The sequence below is a fragment of the Felis catus genome, chromosome E3 (genome assembly GCF_018350175.1).
Source record: "Felis catus isolate Fca126 chromosome E3, F.catus_Fca126_mat1.0, whole genome shotgun sequence".
Lineage (NCBI taxonomy): Eukaryota > Metazoa > Chordata > Mammalia > Carnivora > Felidae > Felis > Felis catus.
In genome coordinates this window covers 38,806,717-38,824,783 of record NC_058383.1, presented here as the reverse complement: position 1 = coordinate 38,824,783, position 18,067 = coordinate 38,806,717, and the positions used below count along the sequence as shown (strand labels likewise).

The 18,067-nt window shown below is 50.1% G+C and overlaps 1 protein-coding gene across 1 annotated transcript; it reads left to right on the top strand.

Moving 5' to 3' along the window:
- Nucleotides 1-1,861: 1,861 nt before the first annotated feature.
- Nucleotides 1,862-16,536, top strand: LOC102901314. The gene is made up of 5 exons (XM_045048300.1): nucleotides 1,862-1,905; nucleotides 2,094-2,605; nucleotides 8,512-8,656; nucleotides 9,148-9,285; nucleotides 15,137-16,536. The coding sequence occupies exons 1-5, from the start codon at nucleotides 1,862-1,864 to the stop codon at nucleotides 15,156-15,158; spliced, it is 861 nt and encodes a 286-aa protein (XP_044904235.1). The 3' UTR covers nucleotides 15,159-16,536.
- Nucleotides 16,537-18,067: the final 1,531 nt, after the last annotated feature.

Here is an 18,067-nt window from a genome sequence, read left to right as displayed (position 1 = left end):
CCAGCATGGCTCTGAAAAGCCCTCAACCCCCTCGATTTTTCTGGTTAGATTTCTTAGCTACACATTTCTTATTCTTTTCTCCTACTACATATACATTATTTCTTCCTCCATCTCATCTCGTCCGCGACAGCTTCACAGAGCACAAATATGTGAGGGAAAACTACCCCCCTCAAAAACCCCAAGGAACAAGTGAAGAGATTAGTGAAAAATAAGCAAAGGTAGATTAACACGGATACAAAGGAAGCCTACGTTTTTAAAATTCCAGAAGAAACAGCATATGAGTACCTGAAGGATATAGTAAAACAAAATTTTAAGTATGGGGAGATTGAGAATGGAAGGAAAATTGCCCAATTCCAGAACTGCTTGTACCTCTATCCCCCAACTCTAAAGGTTGGGTCCCTGCCCAACCCCAGGAGCAGACTCCAGAGGACTGAAAAATCAGAAAACCACACTAAGGTACAGGAGTGACAAATGAAGCTCAATCTAGGAAAAGCAAGTAAAAATGCACAAAAAAAAATGAAAATTCTCGTTACAGCACAAGAAATGAGTTTCTTTACCTTCCAACACTTTCATTTTCTCAAATACCAATCCTCCCCACTCTAAACCTAGGTCCTTCTTTGCCTCTCTAAACCCCACCCTAGTTTCTGCCTTCCTTGCAGAATGCTTCCAGCGTGAAATTAATTCTTCAGCTTAACCATTCACCCACACTTCCATACCACCTCACACAAAAGTCCTCCCACTCCCTTAAGAGGGCAAACCAGCAGCTGCTAAAGAAAGGACATTAAGTCACAACTAATTGGAGAACTTTAAAAAACAAGTCCTCCCCCTCCCCCCTCCCCCCAAGCAGCCCACAGCATCTGAGGCAGCGCTCAGAACACTAAGAGGAAAAAGCCAAGGGGGAACATCAACACACACAGAAGTCGCCCGAAACAGCTAACTTCGTAAAACAAACATTCTCAACTAGGGTCCACAGACTGTGAGAACACAAAAGTTATCCAAGATAAAAATCACAAAGCAAAAATCGACCGCAAGACAAAAACATTTTTCCTTTTACTGGGCAATTTATCACGACGCCAGACAAAGAAGAGACAAGACAATCCTCAATTCAAGACGGAAAACACTCACGAAACGAAACGCACCAGAAGAGAGGCGGTGGGCGTGCAGGAAAAACGGACACGAGCCAGCCCAGCAAGCTCAGCGATGAGCCGATTCGGGAGCTGGGCCAACGCCACCGAACCCAGAACAATTTCACGTACTGGTTCAAGAAAAGACCGAAACTCACACACTTAAGAGAAAAGACAACGGAACGCTCGTTTTGAATTCTGGGGCCAGACGACATCTTAGCCCAGCGGGAGTGGACACGAAGGCTCAGAAGAGACGGGGGCCAGATAGAGCCTGAAGCGGAGCCCGGCGCTTCCTTCCCCAGGCAGCGCTCCACCGGCCTCGCGAAGCTTTAACTTGGGAGAAGACAATGAAGGAGTGGGGGGCCGGGGGGGCACCTACACTCCCTCGCATGCCTGGGCCGAGCACGTCATCTTTACGTTAAAACACAACAAGACAAGCCGCAGCGCTTGCGTCTCCCTACCGCTTCAAGGCCGCCGGCAACGGGCGCGAACTACCTACGTCTCCAGGGCACCCAGTTCCAGGCCTCCCCTGCGCCGGCTGGGCGGCCAAGGCCTATTTTCGGCCTTGAGGGGTGGGGGAGGGGGCTGCGCGGCGCCCGGGAGTCTGGGAGGCTCCGCGCCGGCCCGCAGGCCCCCGGGAGGGACGGAGAAGCCGAAGGCCGGAGAGGCTCGGGGGGAGGGCCCCAGGAACGCGCCACGGCCACGGCCACGGCCGCCGCCGCCGCCCCGCCGAGAAAATGTCGAAAGGGGTAGCTGCGGGAGGCCCTCCTCGGCCGCACGCGTGGGGGTGGCGAGAAGCCGAGGCGCGCGCTCCCCCCTCCTCGTCGCGAGCGCGCGCGAGCCCGAGAGCCCTCGGCGGCGCGGGCCGTTGCCATGGGGGAGGGGAAGGCAGGTAAAAGCCCGCGCGCGACGGGAACCGAAGGGAAGGGGGAGGGGAGGCGGGCGAGCGAGGGCGTCCGCGTGAGCTAGGGGCGGCGAGCGCGCGTGCGCGCGGCGGCCTGGACCGTTCTCCGCGCGCTTTGGCCTCGCGCCGGGGCCGCCGCCCCTCCCCCACCCGGCTCGCGCGCTCCCTCACCCTCTCACCCGCCGCCGCCGCCTCCGCCCGCCGCCTCCGAGGGGGAGAGGTGCTGCCGCTGCTCACGCTCCCGAGTCCCTCGGGGCCAGGAGCTGCCGCCTCGCCTCGCCGGTCCGCCTGCCTCAGCCGACACAGACGCCTCGTCGCTTCCTCAGGGGCCGCAGCGGGCTCCGACTGCGCCACTCGCACCCCGCCTGGGCCGCGCTGCACGTCAGCACGACCGACGAAGCGCGTCAGCACGCACCCGCGCGCGTCGCAGGGCCCGCCGGGAACCGTAGTACGTCCCGCGGCGCTTTGCGCAGGCGCCGAGGCCACTTCGGGAAGCGTAGTTTCTTAAGGCCCAAGGGAGGTTCAACGCAGCTGCCAGGGAACTACGAATCCCTGCGGCCAGTGCGAGGAAGGGCGGGTGAGAGGACCAGAGGGGGCCACGTATTCGGAGTATTTCCGCCGGGAGGGAGGCGGGGCATGGGGGCCTAGCGCCACATCGAGGGACGCTAGCGCGCTCCTCGCCCTCCCACTTTCTAACCAGAGCATTCTGGGAGTTGCAGTTCGTGCGTGCCGCGGAACCCGTATGTGGCTTCGGCCCGAGGCACGGCCGCCATTTTGTCTCCCCATGTTTGGAGTTGATGGTCCGAGCCCAGCGACCTGAGTGCTTCCCTGTGGCCACGGGCCTCGCGCGGCGAGCCCGCGGCAGCGTCGCACCCGGCCTTCCGCACCCGGGAGAAGCCCCCGCAGACCCTAGGCGGCGGGTACACTCCTAACTTCAGAGCCCGGCGTCAGGCCCAGGGCCTGAGGCAAAAGCCACGGCAGCTGGCCGAGGGGGTTGGCAGCTTCCACCGCTGCAGATAGTGCTGAACCGGGCCGGCTGGCTGCCTTGGGGGATACTTTTCGTACTAGTTCCTCCGGGTAAGGCGGCCGGGCACCGATGCCGTTTTCTACAGAACCCGGGACACGTTAAACGTGGCAGGGCAACAACGTTACAAACACCCTCAAATTCTTCACCCCTCTGCAGAGTGCCTCCTGTTACCTTTTTAAAGTCCGCGTTTGCAACCCGAGGAGGAGTCCCGCTCTCCCAGCACAGCTGAAAGCCGCTGAGCCTCTCAGACCACCACCTGCTAGTCGACCTTGGGCTCGCCCTTGGCCGCGCCCCTACCTCGGTTGGGGGGGGGGGGGCGTCTCGCACCCTCACGAGGCCCCTTAATCAACTGCCGCCCCTTTGACTTTGGGGCTTTGTATTTGATTTTAGCAAATACCCGTCTCAGGAGCTGGACCAGGAAGCCCCGCGGTTTCGGGTGGGAGCGGTGGCCCCGGGCGCTGTTCTAAACCCGCTGCCTGGAACCCGGCACCTGTGGGTAATGCTCCCGTGAGCGGAAGCACCTCTGAGTAGCCTAGGGAACAGTCTTTCTGGGCCCGAGCTGGTGTTTCTGAAGTTGAGGGTGTAGGGTGGTGGTATCTTAAAACCCACCGCTTCCCCTGAGACTCGTTCCTGCCATAATTATCCTTCCCTGTATTTACCTACTGTTTGGGGCCAAGTTCTGCATTTGACGCTCATGACAACCCCGTGGGTGAGGGTTCTTCTCCTTTTCCTGTGGGAAGAACGGTGAATTCCCTGACATCCACAGTACAGATTTCAAAATCAGGAAGATAAGATTGACACACTACGGTAATTTACAGACCTTATTGAAACGTTGTCCATTGTTCCAACAAATCCTTGATAGCAACAGGAAATTCAAAACCATGTATCCATTGCATTCGGTTGTCGTGTCTTTTTTAGACTAATCTGGAACAGTTCCTAATTCTTCGTTTGTAACTCATGACATTGTCACTTTTGGAGAGTACAGGCCATTTATTTTGCAGAATGTGCCGCAAGTTGGGTCTGTCTGATGTCTCATCATGTTTAGATTCAGGTTCCGCGCTTTGGGTGGGAAAAACATGGAAATGAATGCTGTGTCCTCAGTACCCAATGTGAAGAGGGACATTCTTCCCAAGAGTTCCATTACTGCCAACGCTGACTTTGATTCATGTGTTGAAGAAGTGGTCAATGTGGTTTCTCTGCTGTAAAATTTCTAGTTTTCCCCTGGTAGTTTTCAAAAAGGAAAAAGAAGAAGTATCTGGTGGAAACAGAGAAAAATGTGTCCACAAACCAAGATAAGGGTTGTAGGCGTACTTAGACTTCGTGTGGCATCATTACTTCTGGGCCTTCTTGGAAAACAGAGCTGGGAAATGGATAAGATGTGCACACCCCCGAGTTTACAACGCCTCTAATGCCAACCTAATGCTGCAGGGTTTTTCTCTCCTCTCCTCCTCCTCCTCCCCCGACCTCCCCCCCCCCCCCACCGGTGTTTGTAACTGTATTCTCCAGCCCTGAGAACTTGGCTCCCGATTCACCCATCGATTGATTGATTGATTTGTTCAATTTCCTAGAATTCCAAAAAGTAGCTTCAGATTTGTTCATCTATGTCTGGAGCAGTGGGGAGCCTATCGATTAGAGTTAAATATTTGTTTGGAGTTCTTTTTGTCTTTAGCTTGGGGGCATATGCTCTGAATACTATATTCAGAAGTTGCTTATGTTATTGTTTTTTTCCTCACCCTTGAGTGTGTGTGTGTGATTCATTTGAAATAATGCTTTTGATTCATTTGTTTCTGTATGTGTTACATTTTAGGACTTTTCCTCCCTTGAAGATTCCTCTTCCTTGAAGGTTTGATCTATTTTCTTTTTTTCGAGTACTCGAAGCGATAACTTGATTCCAAAAGGCGGTACCGAAAGGTACGTTCAGAGAAATGGCTTCTCTCTCATTCCCTCCCCACCCCGTGCAGTTCCTGCCAACTACCTTCTGGAATCAATCTCAGTCCTCTTAGGTTTTTCTTTCCTAGGTTACTCTTTGCTCAGGTGAGGAGGCAAATGTGTATTTTCTTAATTCCCCTTCTTTCCTACGCGAAGTTGCACGCTCTAGATACTTTTTCACACTTCCTGTTGTTCACTTAGCAATATGGCCTGGAAATCATTCCACGTCAACTTACAGAGATCTGTGGGTGGACTTCGATTCAATCACTCATTTATGTATGAGCATCTAAATTGTTTCTAATATTTTATCGTTACACACCCAGCTGCCATGAGTAACCAAGTCAGAGGTATTTTTGTATTGTTGAGGGTGTACCTACAAGAGAAATTTCTAGAAGCAGGATTGCTAAGGCGAAAGGTAAAGGCATGGAGTTTTGTTGGTAATGACAGATTCCTCCCACAAGCAAAATATGAGAAGGCCTGCTTTCCCACAGCCTCGCCAACAGAGTGGGTTGCTGTATTTCCCAATTTCTGCTAACCTGGTAAGTGAGAGGTGGAATTCAGTGTAGTGGCAAAATGTACACACCCTGAAATGTACCCTTGTAACTATTCACAGGCCGTTCAGTAGCGTTAAGTATATTCACAGTGTTTTGCCACCATCACCCCCATCCCTTTCCAGACCCTTTTCATCACCCGAACTGTCCCCGTGAACAATAACTCCTTCTTCCTCCTTCTCCCAGCCCAGTAACCTTTACTCTGTTTTCTGTGTCTATAAATTTGCCTCTTCTAGGTCCCCTATGCGTAGAATCACACACTCTCTCTCCTTTTATGCCTGGCTTATTGCACTGAACGCAATGTTTTCGAGGCTTCTGTGTGTAGTAGCATGTGTCAGAGCTTCCTTCTCTTTCACGGTCGAATCTATTCCGTTGAATGTACATTCCCACCTTTTGTTTGTCCGTTCGTTCACTGGTGGACGTTTGAGTTTCCACATTTGGGCTGTTGTGAACGATGCTGCTGTGAATGTTGGCGTACAGCTTTCTGTGTACACGTCTGCTTTTATTTCTTAGGTGTGCACCCAGGATTAGAATTGCCGGGTCATCTGTAATTCCATGTTTAAGCTATTTGAGGAAGCTCCACGCTGTGTTCCCCTGGGGCCACACCATTTTGCGTCCCCACTAGCGGTGCACGAGCGTTCGTTTCTCCACGGCCTCGCCAGCAGTTGTCTGTCCCTGTGACTTCAGCAATGCTGGCGGGTGTGAAGTGCAATCTTGTATCTTTTTTTTTTATTTAAGTTTATTCACTTATTTTGAGACACAGAGAGAGAGGCAAGTGGAGAGGGAAATAGAGACAATCCCAAGCAGGCTCCTCTCCTCAGTGTCAGCAAAGACCCCAACATGGGGCTCGAACCCACATACCGTGAGATCATGACCTGGGCTGAAGTCAAGAGTCAGATGGCCAACCGACTGAGCCACCCAGGCGCCCCTCGTTGTATCTTTGATTAGCCTTTCTCTGATGACATTGAGCCTCTTGTCATGTGTTTTTTGTTCATTTGAGGATCGTCCTTGGAGGATTGTCTATTTGGGTCCTTTGTCCATTTTTTTATTGGGTTGGTTTTCTTGTTCCTGAGTTACAAGTGTTCTCTATATATTATTGGTATCGATTACTTATCAGATATCTGATTTGTGACTATATCTTCCCATTCTATGGGTTGTTTTTCGCATTTTGGTAGTGTCTTTTCCATGCATGAAGTTTTTAAATTTTTTTAACGTTTTATTTTTGAGAGACATAGCACGAGCGGGGGAGAGGTAGAGAGAGAGGGGCACACAGAATTCTAAGCAGGCTCCAGGCTCTGAGCTGTCAGCACAGAGTTCGACCTGGGGCTCGAACCCATGGACCGTGATACCGTGACCTGAGCCGTAGTCGGACGCTCAACCAACTGAGCCACCCAGGTGCCCCTGAAGGTTTTTAACTTTAATGAAATCCAGCTTATGCCAGTGTGGCTTTAGGTGGCATGTCACTCATCATGAGTGAGCTTGAACATTGCAGTCTTCTTTTATGGAAATTTACAACGTGGCTAAACTAGCAGGATGCACAAAGCCATACATCCTGAAATGTGTGTGTTAGGTTTATGGTCCACCCTTTGCAAAGTGGCACAGTTAGGCATATGTGACAATTAGAAAACTGGACCGTAGCAAGAAGGCACAAACTCCCGTTCCACCGATTCTTTAGTTTTAGGACTCCTTCAGAGAGGAGTCGCTCTTGGTCATGCTGGGAGGCAATACCCGGCTCATGGAGGTTTTCTCATGGCTCTTCCTCCCGAAACTGCTTCTCTTGTCATTCCCATCTGGGTAAGTAGCACCTTCATCCAAGCCAGAAAGCCAGCAGCCCAGAGTCTTACTGACTTGGCTTGCACAGCTTTCCCAGCATGCTGACCTCTGTCCTTCCCACCGCCGATGCCCACAGGCGGGCCTGGACTCCAGCAATGCCTCCTCTTTAGGCTCCTGGCCTCCAGGCTTCCCCTCCAGCTTTCAGGGGTCCTCCAGAGGGATTTTTAAATTTTCCTTTGAAATTTTGTGTCCCACGTGTAGTGGGTTGACTAGTGTCCCCCGCCCCAAACTTCATGTCCATTCAAAACCTCAGAATGTAACCTTATTTGGAATAAGGGACTTTGCAGATGTAGTTAAGGGTCTCCAGACAAAATTATCGTGCATTTAGGGTAGACCCGAAATCCAGTGACCGGTGTCATCCTAAGTAGAAGAGACAGACGCTGGGAGAAGGCCATGAGAAGATAAAGGCAGAGATTGGGGGGTGTGGTCACAAGCTAAGGAGTGCCAGCAGCCGCCAAAAGCTGGGAAAGGCAGAGAAGCCGCCTCTGGAGGAGCAAAGCCCCGCAACACCTTGATTTAGGACTTGTGGCTTCTAGACTGGGCAAGAATGAATCTATGCTGTTGTAGGCCTCCCAGTGTGGGGCAGTGTGTTATGGCGGCTTCAGGACACTGATACATATCTGTCAGCCACTGTCACTGGAGGACACATGAGAAAACACAGATAAACAGAAATAAGCACAGGCAGCTCCATCCTCCAGAGACGGATACTGTTTAACACTTCAGCGTCTAGCTCGTTAGAGTAATAGTCCTTAAATGCAACCTTCTAAAATGCTTAAGGGGCACCTGGGTGGCTCAGTCAGTTGAGTGTCCCACCCTCAGTTTCAGCTCAGGTCATGATCTCACGGTTCAAGAGATCGAGCCCCACGTCGGGCTCTGCACAGACAGCACCTAACCTGATTGGGAGTCTCTCTTTCCCCCTCTCTCTGCCCTTCCCCTCCCTGTGCACTTTTTTCTCTCCTCTCTCAAAATAAGTACATGAACATGGGGAAAAAATAAAATAAATAAAATGCTTAAAACTTTCCCAGTGCTTTCAGGATAAAACCTGAAACTGCTTGCTAGAGCCTCCCAGACCAGCCTTTTTTGTAGCTGCTTTTCCATCCACTCTAAGAATCAGCTCGCACCCTGCCTCTGCTTGTTCTCCAGGTGGACGGGCCTGGCCTGTGCCTTCAGCCTCCTGTTTCGTGGCCTTGTCGCAGCGCCGTGGATTTACCCTTTCCTCTGGAGCTGAGGCCGCTTGTCCAGCGGAGCCTGAGAGGCGGAAACAATGTTGGTGGCCGCTGGGACAGGGGTGAGTGGGGCCACTCGCATTTCCACCCCTTGAGTCCTGGACTTGGGGCCCTGGAGCTCCTGTTCCAGCCGTGCAGGACACAAACAAATAGGCACCTACCAATCAGAAGTGGCCAAGGGGGGATGTCTGGAAAAGAATCACACCCTGTCCTCCAGAGGGACACCAGACCCCAGCAGAAGGCTAGCTCCCGGGGCTGATACAGTGCCCCCAACCACTTGGGAGGGTCTCCGGTGTCTCCTTTTGAGCTGGAGGCCTCAGCTGCAGCCCAGCTCGTCCCACGGGGCCGCAAGCACCTTCCTGGCCAGGCCTTGTAGCTTCCAGGCCCCGGCTGGGCTGTGTGGCCTGGCCAGCGCTAGCAGCCTCAGCACAGGACGGGCAGGCCAGGCTCTCGGCAAGCAGAGTGTTTGCCTGAGCAGCCTCCCAGCGGCACGGGGGCCCCAAAGATGCCTCAGATCCAAGCCCCTGGACTGTGACTCTGTTCCTGTGCCCAGGACCGGGAGAAGTAAGACACTAGAAAGGAACCTGGTGAGGAAAGGCCACAGGGACCGTCCTGGTCTACAGCGTTTGGGAGCATTGCCTCCTTGGCCGCACAACACACAGCAGCCTTCGTACAGCGCGTCCTGGCCCAGGTCAGCATGTTCCCCCACCCCCCACTCCTTCTTGGGGTGGATGCTCTCTATGATTCAGAAATTTCTACAGCTTTAAAAGCAGTAACTTTATTTTCTTAGGATTGTTTTATGAAAATTCAGATGAATTATGACTACCAGGCTTGGCATCTTTTTATTTAAAAACACTGGGAAAAACAAGAAAACCACTGAAAAGTAAAAGATCAACCCATGAAATCCCGTCACTTAAAAATTACAAAATTAGGGGTGCCTGGGTGGCTTAGTCACTCACGCATCCGACTCTTGATCTCTGCTCAGGTCGTGATCTCACAGATCATGAGTTCAAGCCCCACATCAGGCTCTAGGCGATCAGCACAGAGCCTGCTTGGGATTCCCTCTCTCTCTGCCCCTTTCCCACTTGTTCTCTCTCTCTCTCTCTCTCTCTCTCTCTCTCAAAAATAAATAAACTTATAAAAAATTATAAAACTAGGGGTGCCTACGTGGCTCAGTCAGTTAAGTGTCCAACACTTGGTGTCACCTCAGGTCATGAGTTCAAGGCCCACGTTGGGCTCCACGCTAGGCCCGAACCCTACTTAAAAAAGAATTATAAAATTAGAGGGGTGCCTGGCTAGCTCAGTTAGTAGAGCATGTGACTCTTGATCTCAGGGTTGTGGGTGTAGAGATTACTTAAAAATAAAAGAAACCTTACAAAAGAGGCATGTATGTGTGTGTGTATATGTGTATATCTGTCTAGATAGTTAACTATAGTTTGTATATGCATATCATATATATAGTACTATATATATATATCATATATATATATACGTAGAACTATATATATCATATATATATATATCCTATATATAGAACTATATATATAACTATAATATATGGAACTATACGTAGAACTATATATATAAATATAGATTAAATATATAATATATGTAATATATATACTATATAGTATACATACAGTATAGTAATATATATATATATATACTATATAGTATATATATAGTATATTATATATATATAGTCGTAGACTCTAAGTCTAAAGTTCTCTTTTGGCCAGCAAAAGAACGGACGCAGGATTCAAAAGAGAGATGGCTAACGTCTGGGAAAAAGACAAGAGCCCCGAATAAGGGTCCTTGCCCCATATTTATTCAGATCAGAAGGCTTGCAAACGTGATGGGTGTGTACAGACAATGGGTGTGTTCACACATGGGTGTGAACGTTAACTTGTGGACATGAGCGAAAAGGGGGTTTTTAAAGATATACGGTGTTTGGGGTTTGGGGTTTGGGTCAATATAAAACAAAATCAGGGCACCGGTCAGATGGGTAGATGGTTGTTAACAGCAGACAGGAGGCTCTGTGCCTGTTTATCTTTGCCAGCCTAGGGGAGGTGACAGATAGGGGGAATAACCTCAGGGTTAATAAGGCACCTTTTCTTTGGTTAACCATCTCCGCTCTGGGCTGCGTTGCCTGCAGCGCAGTGATCCAAAGTCCAATTCACCATTTACCTAACCTGGCCCTATTCTCCTATAAAAGCAGCTTTCTGTTATGGTAGTAAATTTGGGGTGCTTTCACCCTGAATATCTAATCTTGTTATTCCTGTGTATTGGGCACCTTTGTGCCATTTCTATTTCAGGCCTTTGCCTCTCTCTATTTTGGGGGCTCTGCGCCCCCTCTCTATTTTGGGGTGCAGTGCATCTCCCTAATCCTGGCACCTTTGTGCTTCCCTATTCTCGGAGTATCTTTGCACCCCCCTTGGAGTGCTAATCTGGTTTACCCAAACTCAGGTGTGAGCATTTTATAACTTTGTATTTCTTTATGCCTTGTTAACCCATTGGTTTAAGCCCGGGGGATTCCTAAGCTTATCTCCACAACGTAAATATATAGATAGATATGGATACGGATACGGATACGGATATGGATATAGTAAGAAAATGTAAAGTGGTCTCCCCCCACCTGGCATCACCTTAGCCCTGCACTGCGGAGCCCCAGAGCCACACGGGGAGCTGCTTGCTGGAGGGTCACCTACAGGCTGAAGGTCCAGCAGAGACATTCTTACAAATACAGTGTTGGTGCAATTTTGTAATACAAAAAGATGGGGAAAACCTAAAGGCTTCTGAAGTGTAGGCCCTGAACATTGTGTTTGGTTTGGTAATGCAGGCGCCTGACTTAATTTGATTGGCCAAGCATCCGTTTCAAAGAGGCATCCGCTGAAAAAAAAAAAAAAATGTGTATATATATCTATATATCTATATATCTATATATCTATATATCTATCTATATCTATCTATCTATTTATATATAATACATATATATCTGGCTTTCTCAAACACATTGCCGGCCACACTAAAGAGCCAGGCCACCTCCCCCAGCTGGGGCTCCTTTGTCCTAAAGTGTTTGGTCGATTTCAGTAACTGACCACTTGGGCCCTTGTCCACCCCCACAGCTTTAAATTCCTACTTTTACTTTTTTTTTTTTTAAGTTTATTTATTTGAGAAAGAAAGAGGGTAAAAAAAAAGAGAGAGAAAGAAAGAGCATGATCAGGGGAGAGGCAGAGAGAGAGGGAAAGAGAGAGAATCCCAGGCAGGCTCTGAGCTGTCAGCACAGAGCCCAATGCAGGGCTCGAACTCACGAACTGTGAGACCATGGCCTGAGCCAAACAGAGATGCTCAGCCAACTGAGCCCCCCAGGCATCCCTCCTGCTCTTATATTTTAAATTTAGCAATAAAGAGTGAGCTCATGAAACCCTAGGCCCCCACCCTGGACCCCAACCAGAGCAGAACCCTAGGCCTGTGAGCCTGCCCTCCCACGCTCGGGCTCTCTGTCCCTGCTTCCCAGAGACCTCACTGCCTGGCCCCAGGTATGTTGTATAATTTTCTGGTCCTGACGTAATAAACCTTTATTATTTTTTTTTTCATAGTTTCCTGATGGTTATTGCCAAAGGGTGTCTTGCAGTTATAGTAAGAGCCATAGGACTGGGCCAGTTGGGACACCAGTGACTGAGGGGCTCCGACCACACACAGAGCGGCCAGCGTCGCCGGCAGGGTTGCGTGACTGCCCTTGCGGTTAGCTGAGGGGAGCGCGGCTTGCTCACTCACCCCTACCTGACTCGGGAACACCGCCTGGGGAAGCAGCAGTGCTCACGGGCAGCCTCACACGCTGCTCTGCGCTTCTGCGTGTCGCCTCTGTTGTGTGTTGCCTGCGGTATCTGACCCAAAAGGTCACAGCCGCCATAATTATCCACGGGCTTCCCTGGAGCGGTGTGATCGAGGCCATGCGGTCTAATCATCTCGTTAGACCACTAATTATAAAGGCCTTAGTTGGCTATTAATGTGTGTGAGGGTTCTGCACCTCTCAAGGCCAAGGGGAACGGAGGCGGGCAGATTGGATCGCCAGGCTGGCGTCCCTGCCCGCGGAGAGGCTCTGGGCTGAAGGCCCAAGGAAAAGATGCCCGTGGGAGAGCGGGACAGGAGACATATGCCAGTGACCACTGAGTCAGCGGGTCGTGCCCTAACCGCGTGTCCTCACCCAGAGGAGTCAAATAGCCTCGTAACCAGAAACCTGTGGTGCCACCAGAGGGAAAATACAACGAAGGCCACGGTCTCTCTGTCACTGCTTCACTCACTGCTGTCACTGTTCATCCCCTGATGTGGGTCCTATTCCTGGTATGATACCACTACAAAAATTAACAGACAGATGTGAATGCTCTGAACCTCTGGAGCCAGCACATCCTAATATACCAGCTCCTCGATAGGCGCAAACCCCGCAGAAGCTTCCAGGCATCGTTCAGTGCCGTGCATGCCAGCATGCCAAGCCTTGGTGTAGCAGCCCAGAGGCCTGGGGCTTTTCCCAAAGAGCCTGCACATAGCATGCCAGCGGAGGCAGACCCCGATCCCGGGGAGGTCTCTTGGGACGCCCTGGAAAGGAGAGTGGCCTACAAGGAGGTCTCACGGTGACACCATCCAAAATGTTCTGGCTTCCCTGCCACCAAGGGAAACGCTGACAGGGTTATCAAGGCCTCTCGGGAGGAGACAGAGGGAAAGGGAAGGCGAAGGCCCCCGGAGCCACGGAGACTCCTACCTGGGCCTCCGCCTCTTCACCGGGATATTTATTGCCTGGCACCGTGCCCGTGCCGAGATCTCTGCCAAGGCCCACAGGCAACAGCAAACATCGAGGTGAGGCCCGTCTCCTGTGCAAATTTGGCATGGTCCGATGGGTTTATAGTTTCTATGCCGTGGCGACCAAACGATCCCCTCTTTATTTCCAACCCGCAAGAGGCCCCATTTTTTTAATGCACTAGTTTTAATGTTCACTAGTAGTATTGACTAGTACTATTTTATTTTAATTTTTATTTTAGAGAGAGAGTGCACAAGCAGGGGAGAGGGGCAGAGAGAGAGAGAGAGAGAGAGAGAGAGAGAGAGAGAGAGAGACCATCTTAAGCAGACTCCATGCTCAGCGCGGAGCCAGACACGGGGCTCGATCCCACTCCCCTGGGATCGTGACCTGAGCCGAACTCGAGAGTCAGATGCTCAACCGACTGGGCCCCCCGGGTGCCCCTCAGGAGACCCCATTGGACCCTGAGTCCAAAGAATTACTCTTCACAGGGCACTCCCCATAATTATGGGTTGACGCCTCTGCAGTTTAATTGGAAAAAATTGCATTATGAGGAAATGTTATGTTTTTAGGAATTAAGAAATATCATTCATTTGACAACCTAGAGAATGCTGTGTAGCAGTTCACAATTGCTTACTTCTTAGTTTTCACTAGAAAATAAGTTTTGTAAAGATTAATCATTCTAATTAATATACATAATTTAAACTACTAGAAATAATAAGTAAAAAGAAAGTAATTTTGTCCCATTTTTAATAATCTCTACACCCAACATGGGGCTCGAACTTATGACCCCGAGACCGAGAGTCTCATGCTCCACTGACCAAGCCAGCCTGGCTTCCCCAAAGTAATTTTGTCCTAAAGTGAAGCTCATTATTTCAAAATGAAAAAGGAGAAAACCAGAATCGCTATTACAAGCGCTGTAAAAATAGGCTTGGAGGGGGCAGGGGCACCTGGGTGACTGAGTTGATAAAGCGTCAGACTTGGGCTCAGGTCATGATCTCACAATTTATGGGTTCAAGCCCGGCATCGGACTCTGCGCTGACAGCTGAGAGCCCAGAGCCTGCTTTGCGTTCTGTGTCTCCCTCTCTGCCCCTTCACTGCTCATGCACGCTCGCTCTCTCTTTCTCAAAAATAAACAAACATTAAAAATTCTTTTAATTTCAACTAGTCTTACTTGATACGTTATATTACATGGGAAGCATTTTCAAATAAGAGATAATGCTGTAACTTCTTTCTTAATATCCTTGTGTGGATATACGTTATTAACATAAGTGTTCCAGAAATTATCTGAAGCTGCAAAAAATCTGATACGTAATCTTATCAGTCATTATTCCGGTTATCACCTTGAAATGTTGTGTCCCCAAAATAACCAGATTTCCGTGTCAGCTGCGTTGTAATAAACTTCCATCAGCTCTCTAACCGTGTCCATCTTCAAGTCTTTTGTCACTTACAGACAGTTACTGCTGTACTGCGATGCTTTTGGAAAACTGTTCCGTCTGCATAGAAATTCATAGCAAGGACGGACAGGTGCTTTACAATACAGGTCTCTGAGAACTCTCAGATCGCATCGCTCAACTGCGAAAGAATTTACAGAACCCGAAAGCAAGACCAGATTTGTAATACCTGCTGACAAAAGAGCAGGATCAACAAGGATTAATGTCAGGGAACGGACGGACCCGATGAGGATCCTTACACGTTTTTATGACTTCTGTTTGAAACGTTGCTGCTTCTTTACTCTCTTGTTCTCCAGATTCAAGGAAACTTTGTCTTAAACCAGCTATGACTCGCGGCAGTCTGTGAGGTCTACCTTTGTAAACAAAGATAAAGCAACTACGTTTTCTCCCTACCTCATCCCTCCAGACTTTGGAAACTCCCAGTAAGTATGCTTATATTTTCATAGCAACGCATTTGTGTAAGTCCGATAAGAATCTGTTCTCCTTGCGACAGGACACTATTGGAAACACCGGTCCTATTACCAAGGCTTTGGCTAGAATATCATATCTGAGAACAACGCGCATAGACTGAGATATGACCAGACGGCGCTAAGGAACAAAGAGTGACTGTATGGAACCAACCCTTGGAAAAATCAGCCTGATAACCTTGCTGGGGTTCCCAACAGCCTTATCGTGTGAGTCAGGAAGATTGCCTCCCGACAGGCCCAGGAACCTCACGAAGAGGGACTGCCCCCCAAATTTATAGGTATTTTAGGTAAGATCGGACAGGGAGGTGTTGGCTTGGCTTCTTAGCCTGGGGAGGCTTTTTCAGAGTTCCATCTGAGATTCCTTATGAAAAGTTCCAGGAAAGCAGACTTGAAAGAGCCTGGATGGTCAGTCCCTATTCCTGCTGCACTCACATAAACAAGAGAGCCGAGTTTATTGCAACTAGACTAGAATTTGCAAACAAAATAGTCTTGCTACGGTTGTCCTTGCCACAGATCGGGGCGATTACAGAGAGAACAGGTCTGCTTCAGTAACACACCTTCGCAGGTATATTCTAGCACCGCGGATTATCTTTGATGTTTGTCTTCACCTAGGCTAGATCCTGAATTCTAGTTTCTTCCAGTAGCTGGCTACAACTCCAAACTTCGAGCATTTCTCCCGCCCTCTGACCTGGGATCCTTGAGACCTAAAACCGCCCATCCCACAACCGGGCAGGCCCAAGTGGGGCGACTCGATCCAAACTTCGGAAGGACCACCACAGCAGCTCGCGGGGGGGACAGTCTTCGTGCCTGTTGCCGGTGGGCCCCTCAGGACGGTCGCCAGAGACGTTCACGCCACAGACCGGGCACGGCTGCCAGGTTGCCGCTGCCCACCCTCCCCTCACCCGAGGACATTTTGAGCCCTAGATGTGCCCTAGTTATCCCCTCCACGCTCAGAGCTCAGGAACGGCGTTGTCGTCGGCCCCAGTCTTTAACCTCCATTGCGTCATGTGACGCCGTCACAAGACGTAGGGTGAGTATAGGCCAATGAGGCATTCTGAGAGAGAGGGGCCAGTTTCATACAGGCCTTGTTATGCTTTGAACTACTATTGTTCTATCGTGTGTAATGCAGATATTATAATGTTTTTTTATTTTAAGACCCTTGCTTATTTTTTAATATGAAATTTATTGTCAAATTATGTTATTACTGTCATTATAATTGTTTTATTCTATTACAGTTCTTTTATTATTAGTTATTGTTAATTTCTTACCGTGCCCGACTTACGAATTTTATCGGAAGCATCTATGCATAGGAAAAGCATGGTATACGTAGGGTTTGCTATTGTCTCCAGTTTCAGGCATCTACAGGGGGTCTTGGAATGTACCCCCATAGCTGGGGGGCGGGGGCTGGAGGCCTGACCTTGGGAGTCCGCCTGCGTCAGCACCTCCTGAAATGAGACACGACTCTGACCTGACCTGACCGGTCCTCAGGACGAAGACCGGTTGGATGAGATATGGAGCAACCTGTCGGCTCCGGACAGGTTCAAACCCACTGACGCCAGGTACAGGCCACTTGCAGGCCACCAGCTTGAGCGAGGGAAGCCTGAGTGAGGAAGGAGGGCCCACATTGACCCCCTGACTGAAGACAGACCGGCGCATTGGGCGATCCACCTCGAACTATCCGTAAGCCCTAGCTGACCAGTGGATTACTTACACCCAGATCCAGGTGCCAAAAAGGAAAATTCCGCATGTTCCTGTCCCTCCTCACCTTCCCCCTTTCCGGCAGCCCCCCTCCCCCCTCCTGGCTGCCGGCAGCGTCTCTGCAGCCTTTCCCGCTGCTCCCCTGCAGTGCATGCAGGAAACTTCTATGTCCTTTTTTCCACCTCAGGTGAATTCTTTGACGGCCTCTTCTGCAGGCCCCCACCGGATCGGGTTGCCCCCGACACTAGATGGCCCAAGACGTTAAAATATTTCGCGGCGTTACCCAAATCCTTGAACAGATTCCCTGAGCTGGCCCCTGAGATGACCGACCTATTTTCCTAGCTGGACCCTTCAAGTCTGGGACGATGGCTACAAACTGGAGTCCAGACTCTCCTCCCACCTCAATATTTATAGGATTTGTTACCGTAATCCTGTTGAGAAGTGTACTTTCTGGATGACAGTGTGCCCTGTCCCTGCTTTTGGCATATTAGCTCCCCAGGTAGTTCACATCCTCTGACGGAGGCATCACAGGGTGGGTGCAGCGTAAGTCCCTCCCCCCCCCCCCCCCCCCCCCCCCCCGCCGCGGTTTCCTTTCTCTTTTTTCTGACGCAGGTGCCCATCTTGAACTTTGATCGCCAAGGCGTCCATTTCAAAGAAGGCTATCTCACAAGAACACATTGCCAGCCACCCTAGGAAAAGGGCCAGGCCACCTCCCACTCTGCTGGTTTAGAGAGTTCGGTGGACTTCTATAGCTGACCATTTGGGCCACTTTTTTTTTCTCTCTCTTCCGAAGCCTTAGATTCCTGTTCTTATGTTTTAAATTCAGCAATAAAGAGTGAGCCTGCAAAACCCTGGGCCCGCATCCCTGATCCCAATAAAAGCAGAACCCCAGGCCTGTCTGTGAGTGGGCTCTTGTGCACTCTCTCTCTCCCTCTCTCTCCTCTCTCTCCTCTCTCGCCCTCTCTCTCCTCTCTCTTCCTCTCTCCCCGCCCCCAACCCCAGCTACCTCACTGTGTGGCTCCAGGGTTGCTGTAGAACCTCCAGGTCTTGCAAATAACAAAT

Excerpts from the sequence above, each read along its gene's own strand:
- LOC102901314 (XM_045048300.1), top strand. The coding sequence starts at position 1,862 with ATGTCGAAAGGGGTAGCTGCGGGAGGCCCTCCTCGGCCGCACGC. Across the intron at positions 1,906-2,093 it reads GGCCCTCCTCGGCCGCACGC|GGGCGGCGAGCGCGCGTGCG; the intron begins GTGGGGGTGGCG and ends CGCGTGAGCTAG. Across the intron at positions 2,606-8,511 it reads GCCAGTGCGAGGAAGGGCGG|GTGGACGGGCCTGGCCTGTG; the intron begins GTGAGAGGACCA and ends CTTGTTCTCCAG.